General features: G+C 38.6%; 1 protein-coding gene across 10 annotated transcripts in view; it reads left to right on the top strand.

Annotated features, from left to right (window-relative positions):
* Nucleotides 1-16,709, top strand: part of AGFG1 (ArfGAP with FG repeats 1) — a 36,060-nt gene that overhangs the window by 12,174 nt on the left and 7,177 nt on the right. For 5 of the 10 annotated variants that reach the window (XM_035334466.1, XM_035334464.1, XM_035334463.1 and 2 more), the window contains 7 exons: nt 6,847-6,962; nt 7,440-7,602; nt 8,086-8,242; nt 12,976-13,095; nt 13,719-13,790; nt 14,743-14,952; nt 16,231-16,414. In XM_035334466.1, coding sequence (XP_035190357.1) covers nt 6,847-6,962; nt 7,440-7,602; nt 8,086-8,242; nt 12,976-13,095; nt 13,719-13,790; nt 14,743-14,952; nt 16,231-16,414 — 1,022 coding nt within the window. The remainder of the gene's footprint in view (nt 1-6,846; nt 6,963-7,439; nt 7,603-8,085; nt 8,243-12,975; nt 13,096-13,718; nt 13,791-14,742; nt 14,953-16,230; nt 16,415-16,709) is intronic. The other 5 variants (XM_035334467.1, XM_035334469.1, XM_035334472.1 and 2 more) reach the window with 3 other exon arrangements.

The raw sequence follows: 16,709 nt of genomic DNA, 5'->3' as shown, positions 1-16,709 counted from the left end.
CCCCGTGGAGGGCAGTGAGGGAATGGCTGTGTGCTGCCTACCAGCTTCCCAGCTTAAACCGCACCGCCTGTGCAAGTGTTTCTTACTGGGTTCCTGCACTCTAGATTGCTGAAGACTTACAACTCCCGAACTAGTAGCAGCGTGGGACTGGTTCACAGCTGGTGTTTGGCCCAACTGGAATGCTTTCCTGGAATCTCCTTTGCTGCAGAAAGTGGCCTAGAAACCTGGGAGTGGAAAGAATAGTGCTAAGCTGGAGCTGATGAGTCCTGACAGCAGGAGCTGTGCAGTCAGGTGTCCTTGTAGTACATCCCTGGTCCTGTTAATACGCTAGAGAGAGATGTGAGCTGATTGTGTATGGAGCGGTGTCGTTGTTAGCAGGATTTGCCAGCTTGGACTCTGCTTATGAAAGCAGCTGGACCCAAACTGGCTTTGAAATCAGTATCCTGGCAGTATAAAATTCCTTAAACCTTCAGAGATTAATGAATAATATTGACATCAGAAGTGCTGAACTACTAAACAAAGCTCTAACTTGCTTACAGAAGGGAACTGTTTCCAAATCTTTCTTCCTGTGGTGAGTGTTATGTTTTGGAACATAGTTTTGGTGTGTAGTAATCTGTCGTTCTTTGCACTGTCAGCATTACATTTGGTGCATAACCGAGGATATCTTCTTGGGGGGAGGGAGGAAGCTAATTTGGCACTTACTGGGCTCCTGAGAGGTAATATCTCCTTAGAGCTATTTAAACCAGACTGACATGTGTAATCTTCCTATGCAGTGCTGTGTCTGGGTCTAAACTAGAAGTGCTCCGTTATTGTAGGTCTGACAGTGTGCTATTTCTAGTTGAAGGACAGCTTTTACTAGCAGAAGTATTTGCTCTGTCAGAGTTGCCTTGTTACGCTACCTGCACAGCGTAGAAGAGAAGGGTACTGCGTGGCTAGAAGCTTAGTTGTGCTGGCCCAGCTGAATTGGTGTTATTCCTAACGAGCACAGCTGTGCTAACAGGAGTTTCTGAAGTGTGGTGGCTCAGTGTGTTGTGTAAGCAGAAAGCCTTTTGTCTCTCCCATATCTGCCTTCCCACACGCTGGAGATTTGTATCAGTGAAGTGGTTATGACATGGTGAAGGGTTTGGAGGCTGAAATACATGGCACCAGAACAAAAGTAACTGAACTCTCAGATTCTTTCAGGCTTTCTGCAAAATGAGATGGATACTGCTGTTTTTCCTTTACTAGCAGTTTTTAGTGTGCCTTTCCCTCCCCACCTCACAAGTCTATAACCCTACCACCAAATACAACAACAATAAACAGGTGAATTCATGTTCCTCATAGCCTTTGAGCCCTTCTGGAACTCCTGTAAGTATGGAGTCCAGCTAGGATAGTTTTTAAACCAGAAACTTTTCTGGTCAACTTTGTTTGGTCAACAAATGACTAGGCTGAGTTCTACGCAGTGAATAGGATGAGTTCTGTAGTCCTCTGTGCCAGAGCTGAAAACATGGGTTTGCTCAGCCTGTAGCACTGCAAACTTAAACGTTTATGGAAATCATGGTAGGTAAATACAGTTATTTTAGGAGTTTTTCCTGAAGTATAGACTCAGAGTAACCAATGGTATGAAGAGAAATAGAGGTGAAAACTTTATCACAACATACTGTATGCACTTGGCCCGTTTTTGCCTTTCCATCATAAATTTACGTTATGGCAACTCACAGTCTCTTCCTTAATACCTCCTGGGTTTTTAACTAGGTCAGGGTGAGTAGGTTGAAGCTGGTTGTGATTCTGTTTCCCTCGTTGCTGCATGCTGTACTTACTGATCTAATTCTGAACTTCCCAGTATCTAGTTGCCAAATATCTAATGACATTCCTTGCAGGTTTGAAGCTTGTTGGTGGAGAACAGATGCTGTTCTTCCCAAACCAGTCGTAAAAGAGTCCTGAACTCTTACATTTCATGAAGATAGCTATTCTGAATCTTGATTTCTACCTATTATTGTCACGTGACAATGTTTGCTTGTCTTTGCTGTATCTTATTTTGCAGCTCCCGTCATATTCATTGAGATATAGTGGAGGCAAGCAAAACTTCAGTCTTGCTTCTGTCAACCCTTCAGCAAAAGTAGACTTTCAAATACTGCATACGCTTAGTCACTGTGTCTTCAATGCTGTCTTTTTTCTTCTCGCTGCATTGGTGAACCGGTGGGACATGAACTAATTATACTTTTCAGGGACAGTGGACAATGATTATGGATTGTTGGATATATTCCACTGTTTCTAGGGGCTCCCACGTAACACGAATGTTTACTCTTGGCTCCAACTGGCCAGGCTCTTCCCCTCTAAGCGGAGTATTTTGTTTAATAGAGCTTTGATTATCAAAAGGAGGAGTATAGCCAGGCATTTGGTGAATGAACAGAGCGTTTGAGCAGAGGCTTACTTGTGGAGCTGTTGTGAAAATAATAATATTAATATTAAATGGCTGAAGCCATATGTCCAAGAAGATGGGGTAAAGGAGGAGAGAGCCGTAGAATTTTAGGCCTGGTACCTTTATAGTAAAGTTGTGCAACTTTGTGATTATTCAGGTGCTTCTTTATGTACTATCCGTAAAAGCAAAGGAGTAAGTAATTCTGTTATAGTGGAGTTTAAGTACCATCATGAAACCTGGGCAGGAGCATTTTATTAATCAGCCCTGAGAGTCTGGTTAACGTATGAAGTAGGTATTCTAAAATACATGCTTTTTGCAATATCAAACACAAATTTCTCAAAGTGTGTGATTTTTGTTTCTTTTTATAATTACTTTGTTTTTTCTCTTGTACTAAGTTTATATTTAAAAGCTAAGAAAACTTCGTGACTAATAGAGCAACTGGTCTCCTAAAGCTTGTCTTTGTGCAGATTTATGTGCCCTTTACCAGCTCTTTGTACCTTTGTTCCATGTCTTGGAGGTAATGCCTGGGCATGAGTCAGCACCTGCTGGGAATGGCTGTGTGCTGATTTGTTCAGGTGCCTTGACTGTGCAGCTGTCAGGCCAGATAGAGCAAAGAACTGAAGCTCACGCTGAAGTAATGTCAACTGAAGTTGCTGATCTGATTTTCTGCTTTTCCATATTTTTTTTTCCAATTAATCTTGTGTTATCTCAGGTACTGTACATTCAGGTAGTGGATTTAAAAGCTGTGATTACAGGGGAAGTAACTAGGGTACCAAAGATGTAGATGCCGAGTCATCGTTCCCTACCATAATTTAACAGTAAGTTGTGTGGCATTAAAAAAAAAAAAAAAGGGCGGTTCCTTGGTTTTTCTTGTAAGACTGTCTTTTAAATATCTTTGAACTAGCATCATGATCTGCTCAGTAAAAATAGGCACGTTTCTTACTTTGCACCACCTGTAAGCATCTAGTTAGCTATCTATTATCTAGTTATCTAGCTATTATGTTAGCTATCTACCTAGTACTGCTAGCTCTCTTCCTATAATCTTAAAATAAGAAGTCACTATTTCAAAATACACCTATACAATGAGTATGCTGACCACAATATTTCCTTGTATTTTAATTTCCAGTTCTGATGTCATCCTATAATACTGCACAGCATACTGCCATTTGCTTTTTTTTGTAGATAGCTGAATATTATTAGGGCTCGCTTGAAGCATAATCAGCGCATTATTGTGGATCCCCGTCAAGTCAGATGCTAGTAACAAAAAGTATAGCCAGAAAGAGCATACAGGTCACCAGCAAGCAAGGAAAGACAAGAGGCCTTTATTGTGTTCTGAATGCTTGCTTGGAACAGCTGCTGATGTTCAAAGCGTTGGGTGGTACTTCATACAGAAATAGATAAAACTGTGCCTTTTATTAGTTCCTTGTGTGATGATAAAGCTTTTTAAAATCAGCTTTCTAAAGAATGTTTTCCCTATAAGACTTCTAAGAAATTACATTTACTCTTCTATGAATGCTTTATGTGAAGGAGCTTGTATGAAACGTAACTTGCATCTCTGGTGTGCACAAGTAGATGTTTTAGATGGTATTTGTGTGGCTACTGCTGTCAAGCTGCTTATTAAAGTGAGCACTGCTTGCTGGAGGGTGTGAGGCTAAGTGTGGGTTCTGCTGCCTTGTGGCTGCGTCTTACAGTTTCACCCTTACTCATTAGTAGTGCTTTTCTCTCTGTGTCCAGTAACAGAACCACTAAAGAATGCCTGTCAGGTTTAAATAAGCTATTACAGTGACTTAAGACACGTTTCAGTGAGTGCTTTTGTGTTTAGCTGTTTAGAAGAAGTGAGTTGCTCCAGGAAATGTTTTCGGAAGCTTCCTTTCTGAAGGTTAAATATGCAAGAACCCACCCACTTAAGACGATTGCATCAAGTATCATTTTAAAACAAGGGATTTGGGCAGTACAGTCCTCCTTATTACCTATCTGCATACTCACAGAGCTGATACCTACTCCAGCTCTACAGCTGGTAGTTACCTCAAGTCACACAACATCTCACTTCCTGGTTTCTCCTAGAAATTGCCAGAAGGGCTTGAGACTTACCTGAGGTAGAGTCTGTTTTTTTGTTTCTTCTCTTGCCCACCCTCTGAATGCTTAGGCACTTCAGGGTGAAGGTGAAGCAGAAGGCAGGGAGAAAGGTGAAAAAGTGGGTTGTGGTTTGACTGAGTTGGTCTCGGGGTGGGTTTCAGTGCTACCAGTGACGTGGTAGTTGTGGTAAGTTTCTTTGATCTGACTTGTGTGATACAAGAAGGGCGAGGAATTTAATGGCCTGAAATGGGTAGGGAACAGGACCTCCTCTCTCACTCACTAGCTTATTTTAGACTGGATGTAAACTGATCATCACTGTTCAGCCCTGGGTGTTTTTCTGCTGGGTGCAGGATGAAGCTGGGGCTTATCCAAAATTAGGTGCAGCTCTTCCTTTCCATCAGTGTTTCCTGATGTTCCTCTCAGTGGGGGGGGGGGGCACAGCTGTGTAAATTCAGCTACCAACTCCTGCTAACAGATATTCTGTATTTAGCCATAAACAAGGCTTTTCTGCTCCTAGCAATTATCTGACTGCTAGTTGGTACAGTTACACTTACAGACCTGTACACAGAACTACTGCTGGCCCGCATCAGAGCATCCCGTGAATGCTGTGACTTTATACACCTTGTCGGTAAGGTAGGGCTTATGGTTGATAGAGTGAGGGATTGTTATTGTTCGTTTAAAATAGTTTAGGACAGGCGTATGACTTCTTGACTGTCTGTAGCTTGCAACTTCTTCACATGAAGAAGTATTAAACAATTACTTCCAATTTCGTTCCACCCACTAACAGACAGCAAGTTATGACTGCTTAACTCTGCAAACTCCAATCAGTGTATGAAAGTTAACCCTTTTGTGGAGCATGGCTGCTGAACAAATGCTGTATAGTTTGTACTTCAATTAAACTCCTCAATTACTAATGTTATTTTTTTAGATAAGTATTTAAATAATTTAGAGCAGTCCTTTGATTGTTAGGTGTTTTCCATTGTTTGCCTCTGCCCAGTAAACAACGAGACTATGGAGTGTGAGTTATATACAAGTAGGCTAAATAAAACCAAGATGCCAAGGATAAAAAACTTACACTGTCTGTCCAATCTGTATAATCCTAAGAAATCTTTGAAATGACAGCTAAGATCTATGCAATTTGACTGCTGTGTTTGAAGATAGGTTGATACAAATTAGCTGCCTACAGAAAGATTTATCCCCCCCCCCCCCGGCATTGTCCACTCCCAGAGTTAGTGCCTGTCTTGGGAAGGTGATGTAGTTTAAGCATCACAGCTGCTACTGCAATTTGCCAACTTTCAAGGCAATCAGTTTATGCACAGGCCTGTTAGAGCATGTGCTTCCTCTGAAGGTCATGGGAGACAATGCTGAGAACCTGATACTGTAGAAGAGAACCCTTGTAGGAGGCTTATGAGCGGGATGGTCAGAACTATTTCAGAAAGGTTGTGGGAAGAAAGCACATGCATCATAAAACCAGAACCTTTTTGACTCTTCTCTGGAGGAAACCTGTTCTAAAATGGCAGAGTCTGTTCTTAGAGGATAGTGAATGTTTGGTGTATTGTTTGGATGCATATTTGGGTTAGGCATGGAGTGCTCTGAAGTGCTTAAGGAAAGCCTCATTTTGACAGTGTTAGAACTCTTGTTCCTGTTTGATTTTCAGAACAGTCACCTTTCCTCTCATTTTGGCTGGGAGTTGAAGCTGAAGATACTAAGGGTTTCACAATTGGTTCAACTTTTTGCTGACTCACAACTGCGATGAGAAAATGAAAGCAGAGCGAGAGTAGTTCTTTGCCCTCTTCTCTCATACCCTCACTAAAATTAAAAGTTTACGAGACCAAAATGATCGCTGAAGTTCAGAGACAGCATCATAGTAAGAAAGACTGTTTAAAACAAGTTTCTATATCCAAATAGTTATTGTAAATACTAAAATTAAAATAGTTTAGGGCTTGCATCTGGTACTTAATGATGTGGCATATGGACTCTGTCAACGCAGTTTAAGCCATGAAGTGCAGTTAACAGTTTGTATGCATTAGGTGAAGGAGAAGTGTCCTGAAGATCATCACAAGTAACAATTGGGTGCTTTGGCGCTTCGTGAATGCATATTGCAAATACTTTGGAAAAGCAGTGTTTTCCAGTGAATGGATGTTAGGATTCACTGTCACTGCAGTGACAGATGGTCTCTCAACTTCAAGTATTTAGACCAGTACATGCTGCACCAGTCAGTTGTTACAGAAGCTAAGTCTGGAAGAAAATATGTGCACCCATGCGCTTTTTAATCCTTTGATATATTAGCAATTGTAAACTTTGGAATTTGGAAGAGGTTTGGAATTAGGATATTTTCTGTGATTAATCAGTCCTTTTTTTTACACAAGGTATGCAAACAGATTTGGCTAGGCCTATTTGATGATAGATCATCAGCAATTCCAGACTTCAGAGATCCACAGAAAGTAAAGGAATTTCTACAGGAAAAATATGAGAAGAAAAGATGGTAAGACAGCTTTACAATTCATAAAGTTTGCTTCTGACCAGAAGGAAAGAGTGACTGTTATCCTCGTTCTCAAGTGTGCTTTCCTTTTTGTATGCTCTTTGGACTAGATTGAATGGCTCTCTAAGGTAAAAATGATGTTTGGACTTCATTCATAGTTCCTGCAGGAAGCAGAGAAGACACATAGATGACATCACCTTAAGCCATTTCTGTTTCAATAGTAATGTGAAGTATGAGTCCTGCAGGATTTTATTAGGATGTAGAAGACAATGAGTGGTTTGTATTAAAAAAGCATTGTAGTCCATTTAAAAATCTGTCATTTAAATTTTTGCAAACTGAAGTACTGATAATTTGTTGCAGGCCTAGTGGTTGAAATAGCAAAGCTGAGATCTACCAGTTTCCATACTTGAGCTTTGTATGTGTTGGGCAGAGCTTTTCATGTTAAACTTACAAAAAAAACAATTGCTCTTTTGAATGTAGGTATGTTCCTCCAGAGCAAGCAAAGGTGGTGGCGTCAGTCCACGCGTCCATATCGGGGTCTTCTGCTAGTAGTACAAGCAGCACACCTGAGGTGAAGCCCCTAAAATCTCTCCTGGGAGAAGCTGCACCTGCACTGCACTTAAACAAGGGCACACCTAGCCAAGTGAGTATCTAATGACAGCTGAAGAGCTGTCAACTCTGGAGTGGACCTTTCACAGTCGAAATTTGCATCTTGCGGCCTTATGAAACACTTTATTTTCCCTGTACTGAATTTTAAAGACTTCAGAATGCAGTGAATAACTATTATCTAACTTGTAAAAATAGCTTCATTGCTTGTGTTAGTACAGTATTTGCAGTTTTACGTGCATAATTTTGAACTTGTTTATATGCTGCTACTTTATTCTTCTAGGTCATTTTAATCTAAAAGCCTGCAGTGGCATTTCCTTAAATGCTGTCACAGTATCACAAAATAGAATAACTTCCTCCTACTGTAAGAGGAGGGTCTGTGCCATATACAGCATCTTAAACTCGAGGAATAAATGACCAGTTAAATATGCTTAGCATAGCCTTCTAGCATTTTGCAAAAGCCACTTTGGTAAAATATCAGGGTCTTTTTTGTCTTATCTAATTGAAATGTTGTTTGTAGTCTCCTGTTGTAGTTCGATCTCAAGGACAGCAGCAACAAGAAAAGAAACAATTTGACCTCCTCAGTGACCTTGGCTCAGATATCTTTGCTGCTCCTGCTCCTCAGTCAACTGCAACAGCGAATTTTGCTAATTTTGCACACTTCAACAGTCATACAGGTGAGTATTCAGAGCAGTGTATCCTCTATATGTATAAAAAGTAGATTTTGATTTTTATGACACTAGGCTACACTTATGAATAAGGTATATCTAATTTCTGTGCCTTTAGAATGCTTTATCAGTCAAGATTTCCTTTCTACTTTTATAGAGAGAAGTGGAACACAAATGCTGATAATCATGATTTTTTTTTTGGAGTGGGAGTTGCTATAGCTATTTTCTATGATATGTATGCATAGAGTGTTGTCTGCCCACTACCAGAACTTTAAATTTTGTGGGAGAGAGTGAGAGGATGAGTAACCGAATAAAGGGAGAAGCTGGTATTAGACTTTCAATTTTCTTTCTGAAAATTATTAGGAAGAGCATTCAGGAAAAGAAGCAGATGTAAAGACTTTGAGTTCAAATGCATTGACAATGACTATCAGGTTTTTAGAGGGAAAACAAAGGCATCCTTAGTTTAAAGAATGACCTCTTCCACCCCGCCCCCTTGTGTGCGTGTCTTTGAAAACTGAATGAAGCCTGTAGTGGGTAGTGTTCTCTAGTTCTGAGAAGAATAAACAAGCCTCGAACATATGTCTTGACTGAGGAGAGGGATAGGCCTTGAGTTCTTTAAGAATATCTTCAGTAAAATACATTGAGCCCTCGGGGTTTATTTTCAGCCAAAGATCTTGAACCATAGAAGTCATCCTAAATAAGAGGTTGATTCTGTGGTCACTGAAGTATGTTGTTGTTAACTTGCATTGCAATTGTGGGAAAGTACCTTTGCCTGCCTAGTCTGAATGAGCTTTTCATCTAGTTTTTCTGAGAGAAACTGCAGTGCTGCTAAGCCAACAAGAACAAGAGGTGTTTCTTAGAAATCCTGAAGTTGTTAATGGCTGAGAGGAAGTGTGATTGAGAGGACTCCCATCTTATACCTGAAGAATTAAGCAAAGTATCAAAGCTTGCTTGAAGTTAACTTTCAAAAAGTGTTGCAGAATAATTAGCTAAATCCAGTAAAATGGAATAGCATTGCAGAGTATCTTGTAAAATCCCTAATGTAAGATTTCATGTTAATCCTGCTTTTGGAGGTGTATTTAAGTGGGAGAACTTGTAGTGACTGGCCAATAGTGTAATTGTTACTGCAGAGACTGCAGACTTTTAACTCTTTCCAGGAACTTTTCAAATTTGTGCTGAATGAGTCTATATGTATACTTACTATTTGTTGATTTCAAAAGGAGAAAGTCCTGTTAAAGCTATATTTCAATACAGTGTTCCAAAACTAGGCAAAAATTCTTCCACATCTCTTCTGGTTAGTTTTTAAAATGGTAAAAAGCAGTATAAATGCTCCAGGATACCTAAAATATTTCAACCAAAAATTAACGGCATCTCTTAAGTGCTGAAAATCCAAAGCCTGACTAATGCCCAGCTGTAGTGACTAGCTTTCTACTTCAATAGTTACACGTTTCATCATATCCATGGCTCTTATGGAAAACCTTTAGAACCCAAAACAGTTTCAGGTAAATTAATTTCTAGAAAAAAAATATTCAGCTATTACATGCTCAGAAATACATATGTTAAGCTGTTTTAGCAGAAGGAGTTTTCTTATTTGCTAGGATAAAATATTTGTAAGGCTTCTACTGCGTGCAGTAACCACGGGGTAGTGTTAACTACAACTAATAATGCAGTGTTACAGCATTGTCCCTTTTGTACACAAGAAGGAAGGTTGGTCAGCCCACCCACCACCTTTGGCACAAAACCGAGTGGCATATTTGTCATTCCTGTCACATACCTACAGCAGAGGATGGAGGAACTTGTATGTGATCAGGCACTACTTTCTCAAAGTTTATGGTCTGGTGTTCTTGGTTTAGAGCTTTTTTGCTATCCTGCAGGGGATGGACTTGTCTCTTTCCCTTCATGTACACTGTGGCTAACTAAAGAAATCACTGAAGAGCATCAGCAAATTTAAGGTCTTCTAGTGTAAGTTACTGTCTCTGCAATTATGGAACAAGTCAGTGCAGCAGCTGTTAGGAAAATGCTGAAGAACTTGTGCTGTGATCTATAAAGTCTAGATGTAAAGCTTGAAAATCTTACATGAAGAGCAGCTTTTGATGTGCTCCTCTTTTCTCCCGGTTTATTTCTAATGTACTATGTTTGCTCAGGACACTGTTGCATGTTGAGGAAAAAAACTGCTGATTTTACGTTTACTTTCTGTATTTAAAGTTCCATAGCTTCTGCAAAATTAGATCTTGAAGATGACTATAGGTGGCTGTTCTTTGTAGTTTACGTACTGGTAATAGTGACAAAAAGGATTAAAAAAAACTTTTTTGGCCTGTGGACTTCCTATAAACTAAGAGAATGCGTACAAAAGATTTCAAAGAACTGTGGTGACATAGGACAACTGTCACATGTACCAATGGAGAAGAGAATTGACTTGGAAAAAGTAAAGTGGTATGACACAGTCATTGTCTTCTAGAGAATTATTTTTGATTTTGTAGTTGAATATGTGCTCTTCAGTTTTTTAACATTTCATACATTTTATTGCACACTGAGTAGTGCAAATCTCACAGATGAAACTGAGTGAAGACTGCGCACAGCTTTCATGTCTGTGACTGGTGCTGTCAAACTCAAGCTAGGTTTGGCCAGCCAACTTTTATACTGCCTCATTCATCTGCAGTGACAACAGCAGTTGCAAATCTGTGTCAATTTGCACTCCCCACAGGTTGCCTAAATTAATGCTGTTCTTGGGCTTCTGGGTGGAAAACTCAGGATGGACTGTCAATTCTGGAACCTAAAAACATGATCTACAAATCACTCAGGGACAGGAAAATACAAGTCTTACCTGGTCTTTACCTTTGTGCTACTTCTATACAGATTTAAACCTTACCACATGAAATGAAGCAAGATTAACATCTGAATACTCTGCAGAAGCTTTTAGAGCTCTAATGCCTTAACATGGACCCACTCGCAAATCTAAATTCTGTGTCAGCTGATGCAATAAAATGAAGTGGACCGTAACATAATACATTCTAGTTGTTTGATCTGGACTCATAAGTATTTGATATCAGATGCTTGACATAAGTCTGAGTGATTTAAAAAAAAAAAAAAAAAACAAAAAGCCAAAACCTGTGACAATTCTAGGAGTGACGTTTGTTTAATCCTGTTTGGTCATTTAAACATCACGAGTAGCCCCTATGCACTTGATGCATCAGTATTTAAAGCACCACTTTCATAAGCAATTAAAATGGAATTCTTAAGTCATTCCTCTTAAAAAGCCACTGGCTTAAAGCTGTGAAATTTTGGAGATAAAGCCTTCATGATACTGTTTGAACCAGTGCAGACAGTACAACTGAAATTTTTTCCCCCTGTTTGTGTCAGTGGTTTGTCCTTGCATACTTTAAAGGTGAAAGCTTTAGGACAGAACTTTCCCAAGGCCTTGCTTTCTCGTTGGTTTTCTTGCTTGTTGACACATGCTTGCTTCCAATGAAAAGCAATGTGAAGTACCTTACCTCTCTCCCAGTATCCTCTATGAAGGAAAAAATTGCACTTTTATTTTTTAGCAGCGCTGTGTTCATATATTAATGTTTTTATTTTATAAACCTTTTAGTTTATAAACCTGAGGTACAGATGCTTTTAAAATAGCAGTGAAATAATGCAACATATTAGTAGCCAGCGTTACCTGGCTGATAAGTTAAAGTACTTAACTGGCTTACCTTACTGCTTTTGTGTATATTTAATCTAGAGTCCTCTAGAAAAAACAAATTGTGACCTAATAATATATTGCAGTCTATTATGTTAGAAGGTATTTTGTGAGCAACTCAATTTAAAAAGCAACTCAATCTACCTATATCTATATATATAAAAGGTTTTGGCTTGCATTTGATTAAGAACATTTTTTCTGCATATTCCTTGCTTGTAAGTGGTTAAGACTTCCTGTGGAGCTTATGAGTTTGGCTTTTAATTCCTGTTAAATCTGTTGGTGCTTGAATATCCAACTGTTTGAAGTTAGATGGTTTTTAACTTTTATTTCCTTCTGTAGTATGGCACAAAAGGAAGGCACAAATTGAAATGCTATTTGAACTTCCCTTGGATTTTATTTTGTGGATACAGTCTATGAATGCAATCTTCTTGACATTGGTATTGATTTCTGTACTCTGACTTTACTTTTTTTTTAAACTGAATTTTCCAGTAAAATGAACTTATAAACCTGGTCAAAACTATTCAGGGGGTACCAAACTATTTTTTTTAAGAGATACTTTGTATATTAGGAATTCAAATTGTCAGTATGTTACGGGAATACCTTATACGTTATTACTAAAAAAAGATCAGTTAATCCAAAAACTCTGTTTTGAAAACTAGCATTTAAAAACTAACGTTTAGAATGATGCCTGGTTTGGGTTCTGCAGGTGAACATCTGGTATTCTGTACGTTTTGGGTTGTTTCTCCCTGACCAACCACCTCTGCAAACCTTCTAGGGTTCAGGTGAAGTGTACTGAATCAAGTCATGCAGTTGTGAGTAGTAGCGTGTGTGAGGAGGAGAGAAACAGCATTAAGTGATGCAGGCCTGTGATGATGAGTCACAAAAGCTTGTTCCAAGGACAGCTTTTATTTGTAGAATACCATATATAATTATCATGTAAAAAGAAATTGCAAGGTAGGACACAACCCTTGGTGGCTGTCATGACCATTAATTCAGTTAATACATCTGTTTGTTTGTTTCCCATATCCATTAACATGTTTTGTTCCTTTGCAATTTACAGCGCAGAACTCTGCAAATGCAGGTTTTGCAAACTTTGATGCATTTGGACAGTCTAGTGGCTCGAGTAGTTTTGGAGGTTTCCCCACAGCAAGTCAGTCTTCTTTTCAGCCCCAAAATACAGGTAGAACTCCTAGCACTTTTGATTAATACTTAATTGAAATAATTCTTACCTTTATGTTGAAAGGTACTTAAGCTGAGGTTGTTTCTTGCATCTGCCTGCTTTAATGCAATCAAGCCATCTGAAGCTCTGGGGAAACTCAAAATGAATTATTTGTTTGTTGTTGATTTCCTTTTTTTCCTAATGCTACTAAGAAGTCTAATTTTATGGCACCATGTGTTTATTAGCTCTACACCTGAAATAAATAATAAAAAACTACTTTTGGTAAATACTGAATTGATTGTTAACCTTGTAAGTGAGGGGTTTTGGTAGACCAAAATCATGTCACAGCACCAAAATAAGGGCATCTATGCAAACGTGTAATAGGTGCACATACTTTGCGTATGTTCATGTGACTTCATGTGTAGAGCCTGTTGCTAAGATTTATTTTTGCTTTCCTTTAATTTGATCATGCTTTAAAACTTTTGCTTGAGTTTACACTTGCTGTTTGTCTAGATCTTTGGCTGACTGACTTTCTTTTCCTTTTTTTTTCTTTTGAGTGTGGTGTCGTTTTAAACTTTTTTTCAAATTTTCTTTCTTCCCCTCTTATGTTAACTTTAACCCTCACACAATTTCTGGCTGTCCAGCGTTCAGAACGCTTTCATCTAGCTGCAGTTTTGGTGAATTTACTTCAGCTTTTCCTCTTCAGGCTGTACACAGTAAGTTCCACACAGTGGAAAACTCAGCTTGCTTCATTTTATGCCATTGTAGTATAGCATCGTCATTTCTACTGTTGCGTATGTTTTAACTTCATTGATTAAGCTATTAAAGCGTTTTGGTTTTAGAGTATGAGTGGAGTCTTCAACCAATTGTTGTAGAGTGTGAGACACGTAATGGAGTAACTCATTTAAATTTAAGTACATGACCTGTCTATATTAATAAAATGTCTGGATGCTGGAGAGATGGAAGCTCGTGGTTTTGTATTTAAACATAACTTCAGTTAATGTGGACCTAAGCTAGATTTTTCAAATTGATTTATGTATATCTGATGTAAGTAGAAACTCAGTATAAAAGCAGCTGTTTTGCATGTTCTCTATCCCAACCCTTTTTCTGATTGGATTTAGTCTAAAAATCCGAGAAAAGAGAACAAAACTCTCTAAACTTTGATGTAGAATCATTCTACTTTTGGACTTCTAGGCTGTTTCATTTTTGCCTGGAATGATGACTGATGCCTGAAATGGTCAAGCATATCATACCATTAAGTGAATTCAAGTAGTTCATTAGATACATGACAGAAAATGAAGCTGCAATATTCTGAATATTAAAGGTTCAGACAAGTATTTGTTACTCTACCAAATATTCCTGAAATTGATTTAACAGCTGGTGGGTAGCACGTAGATCTGAAAGATACGAAAGATCAAATTATGACTGATTTAATCTGGTGAAGCTTTTGTCCCTGATCTGCAAACTGAAAGACACAATTTTTTTTTTCCCTATTGGCCCAACTTAAATTTGAAGGATATGGGAAAGGGTCTTATATCTGTGGGATGGGGCCGGGGGAACTTGTTGCCTCAGGTAACTGCAGAGAGGTGGGATTATTGTACCATCAGTTAACATTGGAGACGCTTCAAAGCTAAATAAAGTATCGATCACATCTAACTTTTGTTACAGGTGGAAGTGCTGGATCAGTGAATGCTAACTTTGCTCACTTTGATAACTTCCCCAAATCCTCCAGTGCTGACTTTGGAGCCTTCAATGCTTCTCAGAGCAACGCAACAGCAACTGGAGCCAGTAAAGCTGCAGTGAATAAACCAAATCTTCAGTCAGCAGACAAATATGCAGCTCTGGCTAATTTAGATAATATCTTCAGTGCAGGGCAAGGTAACTAATTTTATTTTTGACATGCTTATAATCTGTGTGTACTTACCACAAGGATGGCTGTGCCTGACAAGTTAGTAACTATTTAAAAATGTCCTTTCTTTAAATTATAAGTTGAATTTCACTTCAATATATCCGTAATGTGTAAGACGTTAAAGCTTGAGATTTTTTAAGGCGTTAGTCCAAAAGGATGTAATCAGAAGGCTGCTTTTTAGGAATCTACTTGATATCAAGATGAATAATTGTCTAAATATCTAATGAGTCATACAGCAATGCACATATATGCACATTCAAATACATATAAATATATTTGAACTAAGCCTTTTTATTTATATATAAAGCTATGGTGAAGGCTCGCAAGTGGAGAGCTGTAGCTGTTGCAAAGAACTGCCAGAGTAACTGGCCTACCTCTCTGCCACAAAAAGATTTTGCTTTATTTTTTTTATAAAATGACAAAACTAGAGTTTGTTATTTTCAGCACAGATGCAAAATTCAGCTTCACTCTGAATTCAATGCTGCCCAAGACTGTGTTTAATCAAGACACTGCCTCCATGGCTTAGCAATCTTTTTGAAGGACTACAGATCAGGTGTAGAGATCAAATAAAGGTCACCTCTTCTTGTAGAAAGCTCCACTGGCTGTGAGGAGCAAATGAGATGTACTGAAGCTTGGTAAAAGATGCCCAGGTGTCATACTTTTTCTCCCTACTTACCTGCTAATATCTGTTCTTAAGAGATTGTTACTTCTGTTGATCTATGGAAAGACTGTATTTTGTTTTTTGCATCTTCAGCTTGCTGTTACTGTTCAAACTTTGTGAGATCTTATGGAATCACTTCGTGCTGTAAGAATAGTCTTTGAGTCCATTTTCTCTGTAGAAAGTGAATTAGCATCAGCATCTCCTTCAGTGCTTGGAAATTTAGTTTGGAAATGTATATTCAGGAGTTGTAAAGTTGTATTAATCTTGAGAAGAAAGTCTCACTTGTCTTTGCAAGCGGTATGTGAAAACTTGTGTTGCTGTATAATGTAGAGCTTTGTTTTGTAACAAAATGCACACCTTCAAATCTGTTCCATCTTCTACTTGAAGATGACAGTAGTATTGAGTCTTTTCAGGGAAACTGGACGCTCTTTGGAACTGCAGAATATCCATAGAAGCATGTCACTTCTGTATGCCATAGTTTGTACTGAGTTCAAGTCTGAAAATAAAATCTGTACTTTAGTATTCAACATTAGCAGGGCAGAAAGTGAAACCTTAATCTTTTTTAATCTGTATTCTCTCTTTCTAGGTGGTAGTGAGCAAGGAAGTGGCTTCAGTACAGTAGTGTCAGCATCAGGAGGTCCTGCTTTGTCAGCCCCAAATCAGTCAAGTGCATCTTCAGACAAGTATGCAGCTCTAGCAGAATTAGACAGTGTGTTCAGCTCCACAGCAACCTCTAGTAATGCATATACTTCCACCAGTAATGTCAGCAGGTACTTTTTGTTAGACATAATAGTGACTCTCTTCATTGACTTAATATGTGGAAAAGTAGCTCAAAGTGGTTTCTTAAACTTGTTTTCAATTTTATCAAAAATGGAGGAAATGTTAGATGTGATTAGAAGCACTACTGAAACTGCATCCTTTGTTTTAAATAACACTAGTACTGTATGATGATACAAGACTGTCAGCAGAATGCTCTGTGCACCTTTCTCATTACATGCTGAACCTGTTAGATGGTAACACTTTTACGTACAGAATATTTGCATACATACCAAGAATCATAGCGTC

Source organism: Oxyura jamaicensis, chromosome 9 (assembly GCF_011077185.1).
Source record: "Oxyura jamaicensis isolate SHBP4307 breed ruddy duck chromosome 9, BPBGC_Ojam_1.0, whole genome shotgun sequence".
In the NCBI taxonomy this organism is placed as follows: Eukaryota; Metazoa; Chordata; class Aves; order Anseriformes; family Anatidae; genus Oxyura; species Oxyura jamaicensis.
The sequence above is the reverse complement of the archived record's forward strand: the minus strand, read 5'-3'. Positions and strand labels throughout refer to the sequence as shown.